The 22,395-nt window shown below is 38.4% G+C and overlaps 1 protein-coding gene across 2 annotated transcripts in view; it reads left to right on the top strand.

Moving 5' to 3' along the window:
• fgd5a (FYVE, RhoGEF and PH domain containing 5a) overlaps positions 1-22,395 on the top strand; it is a 72,827-nt gene that overhangs the window by 11,820 nt on the left and 38,612 nt on the right. For both annotated transcript variants that reach the window (XM_036558964.1, XM_036558963.1), the window contains exons 3-5: positions 13,303-13,420; positions 17,790-17,848; positions 19,370-19,400. In XM_036558964.1, the coding sequence (XP_036414857.1) occupies positions 13,303-13,420; positions 17,790-17,848; positions 19,370-19,400 (208 nt within the window). The remainder of the gene's footprint in view (positions 1-13,302; positions 13,421-17,789; positions 17,849-19,369; positions 19,401-22,395) is intronic.

Here is a 22,395-nt window from a genome sequence, read left to right as displayed (position 1 = left end):
GATAGATACATAGATAGATAGATAGATAGATAGATAGATAGATAGATAGATAGATAGATGTGTGTGTACATAGCAACATCATTCAAAAATCAATCAAGCTTAGGTCATTTTTTTTGACTGATCATAAACATGTTTGAATTCTTAAGGTATATTTTGGTGTAAAAATGCAGCTGAAACAAGATTTTAGGATGCATTGTATAAAAAAGAGCTCCCCCAGTAAAATCTGGCCATTTCTACCCCTGATGAAACATTTTTCCTAGCAATGTATAATTCAAGAACCATTTAGGCACCTTTATTTGGAAGAATTTCACAAGGATGGAAATAAAAATTTGGTCTACTTTGAAATTATTGTTGTGCAATATTTCTCTACGATGCAGGAGGAAAACTATTGCTTTATTTATTTTATCACTTTTTATTATTTTGCCAGTGCTTATGATCTTACAGCGTTTATTCAACAGCAGTTTCAATCAGATGTGCTTGTTTCAGTGAGCATCTGCTGTAAGTCTCAGTGCAGTGATTAGGCTATCTGTATAAATAAGGTGGAAAAGAGTAAGAGAGAGGAAAACCAAGGGGATACGGGGAGAGATAAATAAAGTGAAGAGGGACAGAGGGAAGGCATAAAGACACTGAAAAGATGTGGAGGCCTCTTGGCTGAGAATGTCCTCTAAAGTGGACAATCCATTTCTTTTACTCCGATGCGCCATTTACTCAATAGCAGCCAAAGTCACAGTGATATGAATGAGTCAATTTGTTTAACAGCTTTAACACTGACTACTGAAGCTAGCTCACAGCCTGCAGAGCATTCACAATGGAGTCCACCCATTAACATTAATCAATATTGATTAGGTCCAGAACAAAAACACACTCAGTAGCGTTACAGATGGCATGAGCTGTATGATAAGTGACACTGTATATGCATGTAAATCTACAAATGTATTCATGATATGAGCACCTATTTTACATATTATGTACAGTAGTTGGTTTCTGGAGAAACATTATATATATGATACCGATCGTTTGTTGAAATTTTATGTGCATGTTTTTCTCCTCACCCCAAATCAGCCAAGACATGCTTGGTGTCTGAAATTTGCTTCTTTATTAGTTTTACACTAGAGCTACAAGGCTAATGAAGCTAAGATGTAATGGAGACTCATGTATGCTGATTAGCAATCATACAAACTACATGTCTAAATCATCACACACCTCTGCAAACTCAAATCTTGATGTGGTTTCTAACACTGTGTGACACTGTTGTCTATAAAGATCGGCAGAAGTAATTAGCGTTGCTAGCAGCTGTCATGAGGCCTGAGTTTTGTCTGCACTTTGGACCATTTTATTGGTAATATAATGCCCTATAATGCCACAAAACACTTTTCTAAACGAATCAGCACAATTTGAGTCAAGTATGTGATGATTTAGGCATGCAGTTTGCACAATGCTATGCTTCCATTGCTTGTTAGCTAGATTAGCCTTGTAGCTCCACACTCTGAAGGGAATGGTTTGGCAAAAAACTAATGAACACAATTTTCCACGCACCCCAGTTGAAGTCGATCAGTCAAGATGTGTTTGGTGTCCATATTTTGCTTCTTTGGTTTAGCGCTGGAGCTATGAGGCTAACGTTGCTAATAAACACAAGAAGTCAACGGACACCAAATCATTTTCGGTAATACATCCCTAGAACTTCCAGCTCTTTATTCAGTAGAAAACTGTGTAAATTGTTTTATTGTCCATTAAAAAAAGGTGCTGCAAAAGGTTCTTTGAGTAATGCTGCTAAAGAACCATGCTCGAAAAGAGAGTAGAAAAGAGTGTAAAGAACCTTTTGAAGGTAAAAATATAAGTATAAATTCTATGGTTGTTTTTAGAAACTTTACATTATGTGAGGTTCTTTACACTTTGAAAAGGTTCTTTACACACATGACATTCACAAGATTGGATCTCTAAAGAAATATCCATTGAATGGATGGGAAGCAAAAGTGGTTCTTCTACAGCCTGTTCCCAAACAAACCCTTTTTTTGGCACCTTTATTTTTGAGCAAAGTGCAGTGCAAAACTAAAGAAGCAAACTTTGGACACCAACCATGCTGATGCACTACACTGTGGAAAGGAGAAAATTGTTTAGATTAGATTTTTTGATGCATTGCTTTATGTAAAAGTTGCTGATTGACAGGAGTTTGGCTGTGCAGTCTGTGGAAGCCTACAGCCTTCATATTTTGAATCCATTACTGAAAGCACCTCAACTGCTGTAACGAAAACAATGCTGATTTTGCACAAAAATATGCAGAGGAACAATATCAGAAGCTCTGTACATATCAAACAGTGGGAGCTATACTCAGAAAAGTATACAGAGTGAGATGACAAAGTCTGGACATTGTGTGTTTTCTGGGTGGTATCCCCTATTAATTGCTCAGCCATTAGGGTGTAGCTACGGTCCGGCCTGGTCCGGTCTGGTCCGGTCTGGGTCAAGCCTGGTGCCCAACCTCCTGAGGTCATTGCCAGGCCGTCCCAGGAGAGGAAAGCTGTGTTTACAGGAAATGCAGGACAGGGGCGTGTGGAGACAGGGTCAGCGGGATGGGGTGGAGCAGGCAATACCAAACCCCCAGACTCCCTTGCGGCCCTCCACAACAAGGCAAGGCGTGGTAGGGTCAGGAAAAACCTGCCCACTGCAAAGATGTTGTTGTTGTCATGGTTCCCAGCCCTCTCAGTGTTTTTATTACATTGCATTAGAAACAGGGCAGACAGTGGACATTGGAATAATATTGGTGGGGTCTTAAATGTGCCAGCAATCTGCAGTTATTGGTAAAAGCATGGTGTTATCAGTATGAATGATTTCTTATTCATAACTCATTTAAACAAGTGAGGTTATTCTGTTGAAAGTTCTGAATCTGAAATTCAGCATTTTATGAGCTTCTAACTGTATGTGTTTACAGAATATGGCAGATGCTGTTATCTTATCTAGAGCGGCTTAGAATTGAATCATATTACAGAGACAGGTGAAGGTAGCGTTAGACGTCTTGACTAAGGACTTGGTTAATTAATGTGGTGCAGAGGTTGTCAATTGGTGGTCCAGACCTGACACAGTATTTCGACAGACTGAACTGAGCAGAAAATTTTTTTTTACAGTTCTGTAACAAAGCTGCTTAACGTATTTCAACAACTCCATTTTCGTAAACCAGAATGGCTTCTGTGGTGGTCTTCTTGCAGCATGTCCAGTCATTTATGTAAATTTCTTAGCTCAGAACAAAGACTAACTACAGACATATGAGAGATATCAGAAAAAATTGTCACATACATCCACTGAATTTTATTTTTATCAACCTTATTTAGTTTACATAGTGACACGACAACACAGCTCATTTAAAAAAAGGAAAATCGGAGACAAAACCTGTGTTTAAAAAAGGATGAAAGCAGAGAGCTGTGTATTTTTCTTCCCATTTTAAAAGCTGTTTTAAAACTGATGTCTCATCTGTTCAGAGTCCAGGGCGCGAAGGTGCCAAAGTTAGCGCCAAAGTCAAAAGTGGAAGTTTCTTATTCAGTCTTAAGTCATCTGAGAAACTAAACACTGTATTATGAGGGAAGAGAGTGGCTCATGACACACTTGCACTAACTCCATGGACCCTCCTTATCACAAAAAAAAACAGAGAATGATGGTCAGACTAACTGACACATTGACATTCTCAACAAGACAGCTTTTCCTCTTCTGCAGAATACAGTATTTGCCACTCTTCCACTCTGTCATTCAATATTTCTTCCCTGTCAGACTACACTACTCTGTCAGACTACGCTACTTGGTCAGACTACGCTGCTCGGTCAGACTACGCTACCCATGTACCTGTTAAAAATGTAATCCGTAATATATTCCAAAAGATTACTGTATCAAAGTAACGTAACTTCACTATTTTCCATTACTTTTAGATCACTTGTCTTTTTAAAGTCATATAATTAAATAACGAAACAAATTTATAACAAATTTCCACAAGAAGTCTTTAACATTCAACAACAAAAAAAAATTTACACAGCTTTCTGTTAACCTCAGGTGTAGCGCTAAACCTCCTATTAACCTCAGGTGTAGTCAATCTACCAAGACATGTTTGGTGTTCAAATTTTGCTTCTTTAGTTTAGCACTGGAGCTACAAGGCAAACATACATTAATAATCACCCAAATCTTTTTCGTAAATACATCCCCAAAACATAAATACATCCCCAATCCACATCCAGGTCTTCATTAAGGTTAAGACTTGTCTATGTGGTTTAGGGCACAGTATGACTCACTTTGAACTATAAAAATGAAAAAAACCTCATCATGTGACTGACCGCTGTGGGACATTTTAGGCAACAATATTTTTGTAGTTTACAGTAAGTCATACTCTGTCCTAAAACAACCCTAGGCATCTGCATGACCTTAATGAAGACCTGCACACTCTTTTTTGGGGGTTGGGAGAAGTTTTGAGAACAAGAAGATTTGGGTGACCATTGATGCCCAGTGTTTGTGAACCACATTAGCCTCATTGCTCTAGCTCTAAACTAAAGAAGCAAAATTAGGACAGTTAACAAGTCTTGGCGGATCTGCGGTAAGTGGACAATTGTGCAAATTAGATTTTTTTGTCACCTAACTATTCATTTAACATAAGGTAAATAGGAAAAGTTCAGTTTTATGAAACTAAATGACACATTATAGGTGACATAGTTGTCTGCCAAATCTATGCACATGGACGTGATGCAATTTAAAATGAAAAAGAACTGTTCTGTATTGTTTATGCCATGAAAAATCTAACAAACAAACAAAAAAGCAAACGGCACAATGTCTTCAGGTAACACTGATATCCTCAGAAAAAGGGTGTGTTTCTTTTCATAGCACAAAAAAGTATGATGAGATTCACCCTTCCATTCAAAACTTTGAGTATTGATTGTTTGAGCTGCTTTTGGAAATGCTAGAAATGCACACCGTACATGACAAAGCAGAGCTAATTCTTTTGACGTTTCTTACAAGTTGCTGAAACACAACCATACAGTCAACTTAGTTGTTGTTATGCCAACCACAGAGACAACAGAGATTGGTGGAGTGAGTTCATGTCAATAATCAAACAATATTGAAAAATATTCATCTAAAAATCATGGTTGGTGTGCTAGAATGTTTGAATGTAATCGTGCTTGTACTCACACTATTTTTATAGTGTATATGTAACAGAACACTGTTATATTTTTGTTGCATCCTGATTATGTAATGCTGCTACATATTCCATTAGTACCCAAGTATGTTGCCAAGCAGCGTAGCATTTATTTGGGTTTTAACACCTTTTTGCAATAGCTGTAAATTTTAGCTTATTTTGAAGGTCCCTCAGTTCAGCCTTGAATGTTAATATTTTTAATTCAATTAAAAAGTATATTTGATTATGTTAATAAAAATATCAGACAAGTCTATTTGATCCCACTAGGAGACCTGTAAAAAGGGGTTAATAACTTGCCACATTAATATAAAATTCAGTGGATGTGTGTGGCACATATATTGAGTAGGGGTGGGCAATATAAGGATATTTTATCGTTATCGTGATAAATGATGTCACAATATGTTTTTCTGAGATATCGTGGATATCATCAGTACCTAAAGAGCACTGATTAACTACATATTTCATTATTATTACTGGATTTGGTGCAGCACAATTTGCAAAACATTAAATAAAATCATTGTAGTTGTAGGTTTACTTATTATGATAAGTATTATTATTATATTTTTATATGTGGCACTACATGTTCTATTTTGTCTGTTCCAACTCATTAAACCTCAGAGAAAGTAAATACGTGATGCATATCGTGTATCGTAAAAATGTCTGGCAGTATCATAATATAATATTTTTGCCATATTGATTGTCATTAATATCAAGTACTTTACAATGGCTTCCAATGTGGCTCAACCAATCAAATTTTAGAACTATTCATTTTATTTGCAGCCATTTTTTCTTAGTTGATTAAAAAAGTAACAGGGAAAATCAAATATTTCAAGAAAATACAAGGCATCCCCAAACTATGTAAATCTGACATATACGGTGAAATACTGTACCTACCTTTCCAAGCCTAAAAGCCCCTTAGACCCCTCCTTACCAATCTCCTCCAGCCCCCACCCACATTCAAATTTCCTGTCTTATGTTAAATGAAGTCTGGTAATGAAGCTATTCCAGTGACAGTTATCTTCTGTAATAGCGCGGTTGCACGGTGAAAACCGCAGCCTGTTTCTAATGTGTATTTTAACGCTCAAAGTTTAAATCAATTGAATTACATATTATGGAGCTTTACAAAGGCAGCAGACAGAAGGAGAGAGCGCATATAGGGCGTAGTGTTGGAAACCATTGTGTTGTGGCAGTAATTTTGAGCTGTAAATTTAGCTCCTGGGTGTTTTAAAGCATGGCGCTCAGAGAAGAAGCACTTTGCTCCATAATTGCCTTTCTTAATGATGATGTTAAGAGCAGAAGAGATGGAGAGAGATTATGTAGGATGAGGGTGTTTAATGTATATTAGAACAGGGTGATTTGTGTTGGCGTTTGGAGATGTTTGACGGGAAATGGTGATGAAGAAATACTGAATGTTCTGAATTAAGATCTTTTAGAGTTGGCCTTATTTGCCTAGTTTACTTACATGCCTAGTTGCCTAGTTTACTTACATGCCTAGAGCACAAATAAGAGAGACAGAGGAGAAAAGAGAGTGAACTGGAGTAACGATAGAGATACAGACAGAAGGAGAATGTGAGAGAGAGAGAGTGACGTGGGACAAGGAGAGAGAGAAAGAACTGTAGCAAGGAGGGAGAGAGAGAGAATTGGAGGACAGAAAGAAAGAAAGAAAGAAAGAAAGAAAGAAAGAAAAAAGAAAGAAAGAAAGATAGAACAAAATAGCAATACAAAGTGAGAGAGTGAGATAAAGTAGAGACTGAAGCGAGGGGAGAGAGAGACAGAGAGTGGAGAGAGAGAATTGGAGCAAGGAGAGAAAGAAAGAAAGAAAGAAAGAAAGAAAGAAAGAAAGAAAGAAAGAAAGAAAGAAAGAAAAAGAAAGAACAAAAGACAAAGTGAGAAGGAGTGAGAGAGTGAACTGAAGCAGCGAGAAAGAGAATTGGAACAAGGAGAGAAAGAAAGAGGAGGGAGAAAGAATTTGATGATGGAGAAAGAAAGAAAGAAAGAAAGAAAGAAAGAAAGAAATACAGAGTGAGAAGGGGTGAAATAAGGGAGAGAGTGAACTGAAGCAAGGAGAGAGAGAGAATTGGAGCAAGGAGACAAAGAAAGAACGAAGGAAAGAAAGGAAGAAAGAAAGGAAGAAAGAAAGAAAGAAAGAAAGAAAGACAGAAATAGAAAGTGAGAGAGGAAATGAGAAAAGAGAGTGAAATAAAGCAAAGGGAGAAAAGTGGGAAAATGAGAAAGAAGAAAATGAGAAAAAAGAGAGAGATTGATCTGGCACAAGGAGAGAGGAGAGAGACAGAGTTGGAGAGATAGACCTGAAACAAAGGAAAAGAGAGAACTCCCTTTTCTCCTTCTTTCTGGAGAGATGCTGAGCATTAAAATCCTAATCCTTGTCCTACTGTGATTTAGTTATGAGGCATCTAAATGAACTTCTTAACATCCCTCATTTATCTGCAAATGAGTAATTAGTGCTGTACACTTCAGCAGTAAGTGCATGTGGTGTGCACAGCTCCTGGGAGAGCACAGTGACCTTGTGAAGGATGAGACTGAGGAACAGCTGGACACCTCTATGACCTCCACAGTAGACAGGAGATGAGTCTCAAATATAAACACAGACTTGTTTTCATACAGTGTCAGGATGTAGGGGCATGCATATGTCCCATATCTATTGTACATATGTACTGTAAGTGTCGGTATGTAATAATAACATGTTCCATACATAGTACTATTATATGTAGAAACTTATATAACATGTCCCATATGTATTACATATGTGTCTACGTGTAATAATCCATGCCAAATGTATTTATATATGTATTTATATTAACTCCACCGTCTGTTTGGTTGGGAAGCAGTTTAACTGTGCTATAATTTGTGTGCATTTTTTTCCACAATAACTGTGTCTTTCCGCTTAGAACTGGCTGCTAAATAACAGCTCACTTTACCCTGCAACTGTTCGTTACCAAGTTTCTGCTTTAGCACATACAGTAATCGAAAATGAACAAATTAGATAATATTTGCCCTGCAGCCAATTTAATCATATTGTAAAGAAGAGTGAAAGCAGGCCAACAAATTCCAAATCCCCTAAGCCAAAGTTCGGCAAACCAAAGGTTAAGAAGAGCCATTTTGTCCTTTTGGCAAAAATCAAACTACCTTGGGAGCCACAACATTTTATGCCCATTTTACTGTCTTGGCTGTAAATATGTTTCAGTATGTGGTAATGTGCTAGTATAGGCTAATAATATAATATAAACAAAACCGCAGACTTACATTGCTCTGCTTTAAGCTTTAGTTCAGCTACAGCCACTTTTCTCATATCTCCGGCAGGAAACTTTTTGCAAAAGTTTTAGAAAAGTTTCTTGTAAACGTTCAACTTTTTACAAGGCTGAAGTCATTTACATTTATGGTATTTACCAGACACTCTTATCCAGAGCGACTTACAATTTGATCATTTTTACACAGGTAGGCGAAGGTGTCTGATGGTAGTGTTAGGAGTCTTGCCCAAGGACTCTTATTGGTATAGTGTTGAGTGCTTGCCCAGGAAGGGGACTTTTTAGTAATAGATAGATTCTGGTTGCAGATTAAACATATCAGGAAACCAGCTGGAGTGCTTACAAATGCAAATATGTCCATTCGTCTGCAAATCATTGATGTTCATCTTAAATCTTTCTTTTCGCCACTTCGTTAAGATACTAGATAGGCAAGACTGTTATTTGCATTGCTATGTTAACCAACAGTCTGCACGCCAATCTTCAGAGTTAAAGGTTGGTTAATTAGCAGATATAGGCTACATTAACTACAGCGTTTAGGACCATTTATTGTTAAAACTGTGTTAGAAGGATCAACAGAGCTTTATTTTACTGCAAAGGATTGTTTTATTTTTACCTAAAAATTCTGCTGTGGAGCCGCAACAGGGCAGGAAAAGAGCTGCATGCAGCTCTGGAGCCACATGTTGCCGACCCCTGCCCTAAGCAAAAGGACAGATAGACAGTTCAGTTCTGCAAATAAGGTGGGCTGAAGTAAAACAAAATGACATTCAGGTTAATCTGGCAAGCTAAGATGAACCTGATATTGCACCATTATGGCTCTATTTGTAACATAAAAAGCTAATACAATTTTGGCGGAAGGAATTGCTAATGTTAACGTACATTTGGTACAATATTCAGGGCTTCTTTGCTCTACTTTTGACTGCAACTGTTGCATAAAAGCAACCATAGCTTTAAGCACTCTTTGGTTCGTCCTGTAGGTTAGCCCTGTTTTTCAGTTTGTTTTTTTTTTCAGGACTTTTTTGTCTTGAAAATGTATGAAAACAAACATGCACTCTCTTTCTGACCTGCTGACTGACCTGTCAGGCCTCAGCGGTGTGGTAAAATCATTAACAGCCTTCTGACACAAGAAGAGAATTTCCTCATATATGATGGATCTGTGTAAATGTACAGTACATGTCTCAGTGAGTGAGTCTGAGGGTGTGTATGGTCTGTTCCTGTACGTGTTTATGCACAAAGTGTTCTCATATGCTTCCTCTGTGTGTGTGTGTGTGTGTGTGTGTGTGTGTGTGAAAGAAAATCACATGATTTCAAATTCATAGCGTTGAATGTTAGGTTCAAAACAGGTTATTTTCACTATGAATAAATTGAAGGAAACACTTTTCATGAATCTTTTTGTGTTGGTTTAACTGGATATGACTTAAAGGTCATCATTTCTGTTATGAAGCGCATTGATTTGCACTCAGATACACTAGATTTGGTGTGTTGTTAACAGAACAGACATTTTTTGACAGTATGCTTGACTATTATAGCAGAAAGTTTCTTGAACACAAGTATTATATTGGCTCTGTCCTCCATGGTGCTTTGAATGTGCATGACTCAAATGTGCCCATCAGTTCCATTTGAATAAAATACACCAAAATTAGTGAATTCAGCTTCTTTAAGATGAACCCATTGTTGACTCACAAGCACACAGCATGTTTGATCTATGTAAGTTAGATAACTGTACACAGTCGTATTCAAAAGTTTGAACACTGAATGAATTTTTCAGCAACACTTTTAGTGCACATTTTCTGTTTATTTGTCATAACTTTAATTGCTCCCATAACTGTTATTTTTGCAAGTTTCTCCACTCGGTTGTCACACACGATAGCAACATTAGCGCTAGTAGCTCCCCCTTGTGGAGAACCTTCAGGCTGCTAAACTGTAGTGTGAGTTACAAGCCAGGTCTTTGAGGTGCACACAGCAATTTTGCACCTACCAGGCTGCACAGGCATATGCAGAGGTTTTGGCACCCCTGGACAAATTATTGATGTTTTGTTGATTTTCTAAGTGAAAATAAGTGAGCACATCCTCTACAGAGAACACACTTTGACACATTTACATGCACAGATAGAGTTTATTTGCTTTTACTGTTTGCTTACAATTACTGAGGTCAATTATTTTAAAGCAGTGTGATATTTCTGTTTAACAACAGCCGACTGTGATTGGTAAAGAGCATTTTTTCAGCCAGTATTGTTCAGCAGTGCTGATTGGCTATAGGCAGTGCACTAAATTTGATGAAAATTGGTCCATCGGCAGCTTACACAGAGACCACAACATCAGCTTCTAGCTATTATAAACATGATTTGTGAACCCTCCAGCCAGCTTAGTAGAAAAATAGTTTTACGTTAATATATTTCAGTATGGTTATTTCTTCTTTTTCGCTCCTGGTGACCTGTAGGGTTATCATAACAGACAAAACTCCCCTGATCAGCATACATTAACAAAAAAACTTTTTTTATTCTCCATTTTGGAGACACAAGGTGTCAGTATGACAGCAATGTTACGTTTTATGCATGTCATTAAATTACCTCTTTGTAAATTCCCTGCATATGGATTCCTTGGGGCTGCATATGTCTCGCTTCTCTAAGTGCCAAGTGCCAACCACATGACTGTAGAGTTCACTTTCACCCCCAGACGCCGATGCCTTCACAATCTGGCCTCAGTCATGCGTGTTACTACTGTAAGCAGCGGAGGGGCTGAGGAGAGAAAATTAGTCACACCAGGGCTCGTCCAAATGAAGAGAGGGAATACTCCTCAGCAAAGGGTCATTTCCGCTCGGTTGGACGTTGTAGAGCTGCCTAATACAAAATGTCCTCTCAGAGCCCTTTTGCTTGGGTGTGTTTTCATTGTAGAGGGATGAAGAGGGTATCCAGTCTGTAATAAGGTTGTAGGATGGTCTCTAAGCAGTTGGAGTGAGATGCTAGTGGGTCGATTAGCCTAGCGAGCAGCTGGGGTTGTAACAGTTTTGTCCCTATCTGGTCGTCTTTTAACATGGTCAGAGAGAGGACAGGCAGCAGAGTGTACATGTTACATGATGGCAACTGACTGGAATTACACCTTTCAATTGGTTGGAATTGATAGTCTTGAGTTCAAAACTCTAGCCCAGAATTTGGGGCCTGTGTGTTATTGACCTATCCATGCTGCGCCCACAAATGTGTTCTTTCATGGCAACTGTTGCTAGGTTGGTTTAGCTTTACAGCAGTCTTGCAAATCTCCCCTTCAACCAAAAAAATTTAGGAGTTTTGATTCATTGCATAACCTTGTGTTTCCAGTTTAAATTGCTACGCTGTGTTGTTGTAGCTGAACGAAATGAATCTGATTGGAAACAACATTTCACCATGCCTATGTTAGCTATGTTAGCTCATTTCCACAAAAAACCCACAAGTAAAATAGATATTGTTTGAAATGAATACAGTAGGGTAGGCTTTTGGTTTTGCTGTTTTGACAAAAGTGAGTTATGTGCTACAGATTCTCATTAAGATGAAAAAAAACATTTGTCAAGGTTCTGTAATGCGCATCCAACCACGCAGAAGTTGCTATGAAAGTATGGATTTATGGGCAAAGCATCAGTTTAATTTCAATGAGAATTAAAGCACTGCAATAGACATTCTCACAGTTGACAGTGGCCTGAGTGGCAGTTATAGGGGGTCATGGGATACCTAATCATTTTGATTGACCAATAACCTGTTTTTATCTCCAGAATGGTTAAAAATGATTTTATCTGCATTATACACTGATCTGCCATAACATTAAAACCTTGTTTCTACACTCATTGTCCATTTTATCATATCTACTTACTCTATAGGTGCACTTTGTAGTTCTACAATTACAGACTGTAGTTCGACTGTTTCTCTGCATACTTTGTTAGCCCGCTTTCACCCTGTTCTTCAATGCTTAGGACCCCCACAGGACCACCACAGAGCAGTTATTATTTGGGTGGTGGATCATTCTCAGCACTGCAGTGACACTGATGTGTTGGTGGTGTTGCACCGGTGCGAGTGGATCAGACACAACAGTGCTGCTAAAGTTTTTAAACACTGTGTCCTCTCACAGTCCACTCTATTAGACACACCTACCTTGTCAGTCCACCTTGTAGATGTAAAGTCAGAAACGATAGCTCATCTGTTGCTGCACAGTGTGTGTTGGTCATCCTCTAGTCCTTCATCAGTGGTCACAGGACGCTGCCCACAGGACACTGTTGGATGGTCATTTTTGGTTGGTGACTATTTTCAGTCCAGCAGTGATGCTGAGGTGTCAAAGTGAGCCTGTATGGTAAGTGGAACGGATAAAATGGACAGTGAATGTAAAAACAAGGAGGTGGTTTTATAATGTCGTGGCTGATCAGTGTGGTATGCCTTTCTTTTCATACATCTTTTTCCATACTGTGTATTGCATAAAGTGTTTTTTTGTTTCCAAGCTGACTGAAATGAGCGCCAAAATTCTTGCTCGCCTTGCTAACATCAGAGTCTTTCACCCTTACACATTGACCTACCAATACTCTTCATCAACAAACATCATATAAGTGTGTGATACCTCTCAGACTGTAAAAAAGCAAGTCAGGCAGCAGGGGCGCCAGATAATAGTAAAAATATTACAGTCGTTTAATTTCGTACACATTAAACATTAAAATAAACTTAAATGTCTGTGAAATAAACATCATATGTGAATTTATATGCTATTTCTGTAAATTAACAGCAGTGTTAATACAGTACATGAAGGGTTTGTGTTTACAAACTTGTTTTCAAAAAACATTTTGTAGTACTATGACAGTGAAAATACTGTCATATTTTACAGTTGATCTAAATGTGATGACAGTCTCTTTTTCTCTGTCAGTGCCTACACGGAGCCTTTCCCTGTGTGTCCTGCTCCTGCATCTCTTTCTGCTGATGAAGACCATGGGCGCACGTCTGAGGAAGAGGAGGGTTGTGGTGATCACAGCTACGATAGACAGGTCAGTCACATCAGAACAGGTGAAAATCTCTTCCTCGCTAATCAGCCAGTTTCTTTCTTTAGCTTAAACCACTTCTGAGGTTAGCAAGAATTGACATGTATGGCTACTATGTAATTTGCATATCTGCATAAAAAGTAAAGGTCATTAGGTCTTTCAACTTTGGACACCCTTCATGGTAATGTGGTAATGAAGCTAAGGCACTCCAAAATCAGCCAAAATTAACACCATGTTAGAAGCCCAAACACTTGTTTGTGTGCTATAACACACAAACTGTGTAGCTGTAGTCTTCAGAATGTTCTCCTGTGCTCATACCATCAGTCCATACCCCATTTGTATATAGGTGATGTAGAAGAGGGGCTATTGTAATTTGAACTTGATGAAAAGTTATTGTTGCATGTACGGTTCCGTTTAGCAGAAAGAAAGAAAAAATACATTTTAGTTCTTGTCATTTTTTGACATCAAAACAAACAGAAATTATCTTAAATGCAGAATTCATTTAATATGTACTGGGTTGCCAACTCTCACAGTTTTACTTAATACTTCCTGAAAAAATGTAACTACTCCACTACTCCAAATTATATTACTTTATATACAATTATATGTTACTCCAAACTCACTCCAACCACCTGAAAAATCTCATTCCAGTCTCACTCCAACCACCTGAAAATCTCACTCAATGTTCACTCCAATCACCTGAAAATCTCACTCCAGTCTCACTCCAACCACCTGAAAAATCTTACTCCAAACTCACTGCAACCACCTGAAAAATCTCACTCCAGTCTTACTCCAACCACCTGAAAATCTCACTCAATGTTCACTCCAATCACCTGAAAATCTTACTCCAGTCTCACTCCAACCACATGAAAATCTCACTCCAGTCACCTGAAAAATCTCACTTCAAACTCACTCGAACCACCTGAAAAATCTGACTCCAGTCTCACTCCAAACACCTGAAAATCTCACTTAATGTTCACTCCAAAAACCTGAAAAAAATCACTCTGGTCCCACTCCAAAATCTCACTCCAGTCTTCCCCCAACCACCTAAAAAACCTTGCTCCAGTCTCACTCCAGCCACTTCAAAATCTTCCTCAAATCTTATTACAATCACCTGAAAAATCTGACTCCAATCTCACTCCAACCTCCTGAAAATCTCATTCCAGTCTCACTCAAACCTCCTGAAAATCTTACTCCAGTCTCACTCCAATCATTTAAAAATCTCACTTCAGTCTCACTCCAACCACATGAAAATCTTGCTTCAGTTTTATTCCAAACACCTGAAAATCTCACTCTAGTCTCACTCCAGCCACATGACAATCTCACTCCTGTCTCATTCCAACCACCTGAAAAATCTCACCCCAGTCTCACTTCAACCACTTGAAAATCTGATCCCAGTCTCACTCCAACCACCTGTAAAATCTTATTCCAATCTTACTCCAACCACCTGAAAAATCTCACCCCAGTCTCACTCCAACCATGTGAAAAATCTCACTCCAGTCTCACTCCAACCACCTGAAGAATCTCATTCCAGTCTCACTCCAACCACCTGAAAAATCTCACTCCGGCCTCACTTTAACCACTTGAAAATCTCACTCCAACCACCTGAAAATCTTACTCCAGTCACACTCCAACCATTTAAAAATCTCACTTCAGGCTCACTCCAACCACATGAAAATCTCACTCCAGTCTCACTCTATGCACCTGAAAATGTCACTCCAGTCTTATTCCAAACACCTGAAAATCTGACTCCAGTCTCACTCCAGCCACCTGAAAATCTCACTCCAGTCTTATTCCAACCACCTGGAAAATCTCACTCCGGCCTCACTTCAACCACTTGAAAATCTGTCCCCAGTCTCACTCCAACCACCTGAAAAGTCTTATTCCAATGTTACTCCAACCACCTGAAAAATCTCACTCCAATTTCACTCCAACTACCTGTAAAATCTTACTTTAATCTCACTCCAATCACCTGAAGAATCTCGCACCAGTCTCATTCAAACCACCCGAACATCTTACTTCAGTCTCAAACCAACCACATGAACATCTCACCCCAGTTTCACTCCACCCACCTGAAAATTTCACTCCAGTCTCACTCCAATGACCTAAACATCTCACCGTCTCACTCCAACCACCTGAACATCTCACTCCGGTCTCACTCTAACCACCTGAAAATCTCACTCCAGTCACCTCACCAAAGTTGGCAACTCTATATGTGATAGCTAATTAATTGTAATGTGCATAGAAGTAAATGTAAATAATGTCAATCAAAATGTATAGCTAAACCAACATAACTCTGGACTTCTAAGGGTTAACCTGCTGACACCATCTACTGCCATTAAAAAGCGTGTTCGTTGAGTAATGTGGGGTGTCACTGTGTTTTAAGGGCTTCACCCTGGTCCTCCAATCTGAACTTGTAATCAAATTCTCGTGCGCCAGCTCAGACAAAAACAAGGAGCCTCCCTCTCTAAGTGGAATTCCCTGTGTGTGCACTTTTCTGTCAGGTTCAGATTCATATTTCTCCTGTCGGCCATTTTCCAGGCGCGGAGACAGCGGCACCCCACCCGTTCCCTCTGCCCCTGCGCTATCAGCCCGGCCCTGGCCTTGTGACGCACGCTTCCTTGTTTTCTTCGTCTTTAAAAAGAAAAGAAAGTCAAGGGCTGAGAATACTTGAGCCCAACCCAAGAGCTCATATCAGCCCGATAGTAAGGCTTCAAAAACCAACAGGGCGGCTGGTGCTTATGCTTTATTTTACTAATGTAGTAAGCTTTTATGTGTGGGAGGTATTACATAACACTTTTAGCCGACATTCATAAAACATCTACAACAGTTTTATAAACAGAGATAGATGGTGTATTCTAATTCTATAATCAGTGTATTGTTCTATACAAATGTACTATTATACTTACGTATATACTTCACTAAAATAACCAAAGCAGAAGTAAAAGGACCCAAGCAAAAAAGTAAAAAAGTATCAGCCACTGATTTCACTAAAGAACTGCAGTGGAACTCCTTAGTACATCAAGTATAAACCAACATAGAAACTCAAATTTGCAAGGCTCTGTTCTTCTCTGATATAAATAATACAAGAAATAAGAAGGCCTATTAAAAACTGGTGTTGCATAAGTCAACAAATAATATGAATGGGAATAGCTGATAGCTGTATAGTAATATCTGACAGTTCTTTCACAATTCACCTATGTACCTTTTCACAGCAGTCCCATAACACCCAAATTATCTCACAACTGTGTATGGGACATGCCCCCCCACCAACCCCCCTGAATTTGCACCAGTGCCTTAGTAGAAATGAGTATTGAAATAATTTTTAAATACTCAAAAAAGTACAAATTCAAAATCAAAACTGTACTTAAGTGTATATACGTGAGTAAATGGATGTAGTTACTGTTCACCTTTGGTTATAAATTTGGTTATAAATGAATGCAAATTCGATGTTTAAATGTTTATTCATGCAAACACAGAATATACTTCACTAGTAATTGTGATACTAGGGACCCAGAAGCAATTAGATTCAACTTGTAGAAGCCAAAAATGATTGTTTGTTTTGGAAGACTATTCCAATGAAATTACATAATTATATATGATTAATTAACATATGAAATACATCTACATTCAATTTACATTCTAAGTTGACAGTTTTGGTCTGCAGCTCTGACTTTTTGGATAGTTTTTCTTTTAGACAAAACTAGACTGTTCAAGAAAATACCTTCATTCTGCTTAAGAGCATCACTAGAAAGTTTGGAATCACTTCTGCAGAATTTCTCCACTTGAATCAGCGAAGAAGCGATGAATGATTATTACTGATACTTATTACTTATGTACTGAATTAGTCTACATCAAGCTTTAATTATCACTGGCGACCGCAGCGACTTCTAAAGAGTTAAAGTGAAGGACCTGCATCAGCCTGTGTCGTCCAAGCCACTAAAACAAACTGCCTTGACCTCCTAAATATAGCCATTCAACAGCGGCACGCGCATCGGGCCGCCTGTGATTAGCTTGCAAATCAATGGTGGCTTTGTGCTTTGCTGTGAACGTGGCCCCTCATCCATAATGCATCCGCCGCCAAAGCTGTGCAGTTTGGAAAAGCTTTCACGTTTATGTTGTGCTTTAATGAAATAATCAGTCTTCCTCTGACAGGGTCGGGTGGGGAAAAATTCAGATCAGTGTGTTTCTCTTCTCTCTCTCTCTCTCTCTGTCTCTGTCTTTGTCTCTCAACTCTTTCCATCTCACTCGCTCTGTCTCTCAGGCTGTTCAGGCTCATATCTGTTGTTTAGCAGCGTTTAGCCTGGTGAAACTCTTTAAACGCTGATGCCTCTCTTTTATCTCTCTCTCTCTGTCTCTCTTTTGTCATTTGCAGATTGATGGCAGATCCAGAGCCTACTATGTAGCCAAAGAGCTGCTGGATTCAGAACGAGAGTAAGTGTGTGTTTGACCACTATGACCAACAGATATTAAGACTGATAGCAGGCAACTTCCAAATAATTCAACAGACGACACATTTGTGGCTCCCTAAAATGATCAAGAAAACAGTTAACGCTGGTGTTATGAAACAGAAAGATGTTCAGTGGTTGCTGGGGTTAACGTTAGGGTCAGTGTACCCTTAAAAGAATGGTTTGGTCAAAAATCAAACTGACACAATTGTTAACTTGCCCAGATGTGGTCGATCAGCTAAAACATATTTGGGGTCCAGATTTTGCTTCTTTAGTTTATAAACTTTATAAACTTAAGCTCCTAGTCTACTGTAGCTAACATACACTAGAAGTCAATAGTCACCCAAATCTTGCATCCACAAAATGTCTCTCAACCTGCTCAAACTACATCCAGCTCTTCACTAAGGATGCAAAAATGTGTTGATGTAATTTGTGATTTCAACAAATTAATAAAACCTCACTGTGTAGTACGCAACAAGGGTGTTGTGCCGAATTCTGCCTCCGCGTCGTGGGCTGAGTCTAAAACTAACTGTCTTGAATTTTCTAACTTAAGATATAATATGTATTAATCTAGTACCCACGTGCCTGCATGACATGCATGCACATGAAGTTGAGTCACATGGAAAGCACAATATGGCACAACAGCTGTAACACAGCATCCAGCTTTGCGGTAAAGATTTGTTCATATTTATAGCTCAAGGTAAATCATACTGTCCTCTAAACCACATTGACAGATCTGTGCAACCTTTATGAAAATCTGGATGTGGTTTGAGCTGGTTGAGAGATGTTTTGGGGAAGCAGTTTCAGAAAACATTTTGGTGACTATTGACATTCCTCATCCTATTCTTCACTCTGTTTACACATTCATAGCCCGGCCCCTCTCCGATACAAACTGACAGCTTATTATAGCACTGTCTCTGCAAGCATATTGGATTTCAGCAACGCATCAATGAGTCGTTAAAGAAGTGGTTCAATATTTTTGCTATAAATATTGGCTTTTTTTATTAGTGCCATGCTGTTGTTCATCCATGCTTCTCTTGGGATGGCCGTAGCTGTTTAGTCATTTTCTGTATCTTTGCTGTTTACTAGAGCTGCTGTGGCTTTGAATTGGCTCGATTCAAATAAATATTAAGCTTTATTTCAAGTAATCCTACATTTTTTGTGCTTTATTTTTCCCACTTTTGTCATAATTCAGGTTTACATGACCATTTTTCCGCCTCTCTTTATCCCTTAGAGTTAAACAGGATGTGTTTATTACTGTGTCTTTATCATTGATATATTTCAATGAGCTCTGTTCTGATTGGATGCCCTGTATTGAGCCTCGTTCAAAAAGCAGTCTAGGTGGAAACACTCTTTATAACTTCAGCATGATTGGGCTAAGCAGCTCTAGGCTGAATGGGAGAATATATGTCAATGTGTTGCTCTTTGTAACGTCACAAAAACAATGAAGTTAAACACTTTTTAAATAATTTGCACTTTGTTTTCTCTCTCTGCTTTGATCTTATAGGCATCTGAAGACACTGAAACTACTTCAAGAGGTATGTGGAACATTTTTCTCTCATTTCCTCTGTTCAGTTGTTGATTTTTGGGCATCATCGTTCAACAGTGTTACATACAATATGCTAAGAGAAGTGCTTATTTTGCATGTTAATGTCAGCGGAGCATGCAACTTTACCACCCAGTGTTATGAAAGGTCAGATAATCAGATTATATATACAATAATATGGTCTTTGTGCATATATGTGCTAGCTTCTCATTCCTCCAAGGGACTTCTGTTTATATGAGTCTCTGAATGTCCTTTAGCTCAGATGTTTATGGTATTGACAGTGAAGGGAACAGCTAGGCTGTCTAAATCCTGCTCTTTGCGTCTTTGAGCTCAGCTCAATCAGTTCTGGCTGAGGATGTGCTTTATTGACTAGCATTGCTGAGTGGACTTTTCAGCTAATGTGTTGATAGTGGTCTGTATGAAATGAGCTTTGCTAGAAAATTCATACTGCAGACATGATGTAAGTAGTATAATCAGGCATTATGAATGAAAACAGTTTTAATATGCTGGTTTAAAAGGAGCAAGCATCAAAGTTATTATAGCACAGATTAATACAAAATGGGATTTGAGATGTTTACTGTTATTGTTTCCATATAAAATGATTGTGTTGTGCAAAAACCCATATGATTTTAACACTAATGATGTCATATCAGGTAGGAGAAAGCCAGTCGTGTTGAGTTTTATATCGACATCATATAGGGATTGTATGACAAAACTATGATTGCCCCTGGTCAAACTACACGCTTTGATGATTTTATAAATTAAAATAAGTTAACACTATATATAACCACATTATATGTTTCACACTAAGAACTAGATGTTAGGAACTAGATAAGAAAATGAACTTCTACCAGCTGAGCTGTGATTGATCCTATAAGTTTGCTGTATGCTTGCTTTAGGTAAGCAAAGTGGTCTGTATGTGTTATAACACTTCAACAGATCAGCAAGATATGCTGGAGCTAGGACATTAAAGAGCCTAAAATGTCATGAGCAAGGACAGGGTGCTACATTTAAAAAAGGCTAAAAAAAATTATGAGTACAATCATGAATACTCTGAGGCTCAGGGCTTGCAAAATTCAACTGTTAAAGAAGGATCAGGCTAACAATTGGTAAAAATAAATTAATAAAATAAGGTCCTCAGTCAAATAAAACCGGTCTTCAGGGACCCTTTATTCCAGCTCCAAACACATACGAGTAGAGCAGAAATATGGACTATCTGGGGTGCCTGAGGACCAGTTTGAGAACCATCATTCTGAATAATAACAGTAACTACAATGGTCAATTTACTGTAAGCTGCAAGAACTACTTTGCTGGCTTGAGGCATTGATGATTTTAAAAAATATAGACAGTCATATGCAAAAGTTTGGGCACCCCTAGTCAAATGACGTTTTGTTGATTTTCTACATATCCTCTACATAGAACACACTTCTGCACATTTTAATGCATGATTATGTTTAGTTGCTGAATTTAACATATGGAAAAATATGTATATATATATATATGTGTGTGTGTGTGGGTGTGGGTGTGTGTATAAATGTAAGACTTAAGTTTAATATATTTTCACTTTGAAAATCAACAAAACATGTATTTTGATAGGGGGGCTTGGGTGAGTGTATTAAACCTTTGCGCCTGTGCTGTTATTGTACGCTGATTGTCGTTGTTCACTGGCTGTGACAGGTTTAAATTGGTTTTTTTTTTTGGTTTTTTTTAAATAATGCAGTTATTCAGTGGTCTAGAGGTGCTGATAATACCCATAATGTACTCAGAAGGCTATATCATGAAGTAATTTATTAGGATAACAGTAAAATATTGTCGAATTGCCCAACCCTAATACTGGCTTTAGAGTTACTGAAGACGTTAAAGGCTCTTATTTGTCTCTTGCCCATTAGACACACAAACACACGCACACTGGATCAGTATAAGGCAGGTTTATCAGTGTTGTTGCAGTAACTGAGACTTCCTTGCCTTAACAACATCATCCTGAAAAAGTCTTTACTACTGTGACGCAGTATCTACGCACTGGGCCTTTGTTTGGGTTATCCTCTCTGCGTGTGTAGACACTTAAGAGGGGTTCACATGCTCTACATACACACTGACACAAACACAAATACGCATGCATGTTAATGCCACTGATGCATACGCATACTGGACACAGAGACAGGTGGAATCTCTCTGTGGAGCTGAATAAGGAGGATGTGTGGATGTGTGTGTTTCTGGCTCGGCAGGCCTTTGTTGAGCTGGGTCGCTGGTGCTTTGGGATCTAATAGCAGCTTTCATTTGTTTTCATTAGCTAGCAACTTCTGACAGTCCAAATATCTCTCCAGTCCGGCTCCCTTGAGCTGTGTGTGTGTGTATGTGTGCCTTCTAGGTTTAGGACACACTGTGGGGAGCAACACCTATTTATACGCTCAATATACAATGTGGGGACCTCTCTTCTTTGTGGGGACCACAAGCTGGTCCCCACAACGTAAATCATTAAATTCTAAAGTGGAGACTATTTTAGGGCTAGGGTTAGAGTTAGGGTAAGGGTTAGGGTTTGGTTAGAAGCATTTATAGTGAAGGTTTGGTTAGGTCTCTAGAAAATGAGTGGAAGTCTATGTAATGTCCTCACAATTTACAGAAACAGATGTGTCTTTGAGGAAGCTCAGTAATATTGGCAGTTATCATTCAATACCTGGTTTAGCAAAGCAATACTTCATTAAGTTAAATCAGGTGATTTACTATGCTGATGGAATTTAACAAATGTGGTCAAGGAGAAATCTGGAACCAAGCTTTGTTCTTTAAAGTGCATCACAAGAAATCAACTACTTTCTTGTAAACAATAGATTCTTGTTATTTTGTTCTGTATTTATGTTTATTCTAATGACATTTGGTGTTTTAATGAGCAAAAGCACACTTAAAGGTAAAAGGTTTTACATAATAATTTTTATACAGTACTCAAAAACCACCCTTCATTTATTTTATTTCCAGTCAAAAGTGCAAGTTAT

This window comes from Colossoma macropomum, unplaced genomic scaffold (genome assembly GCF_904425465.1).
Source record: "Colossoma macropomum unplaced genomic scaffold, Colossoma_macropomum, whole genome shotgun sequence".
Taxonomy (NCBI): domain Eukaryota; kingdom Metazoa; phylum Chordata; class Actinopteri; order Characiformes; family Serrasalmidae; genus Colossoma; species Colossoma macropomum.
This window is presented reverse-complemented; position numbering and strand designations above follow the sequence as displayed.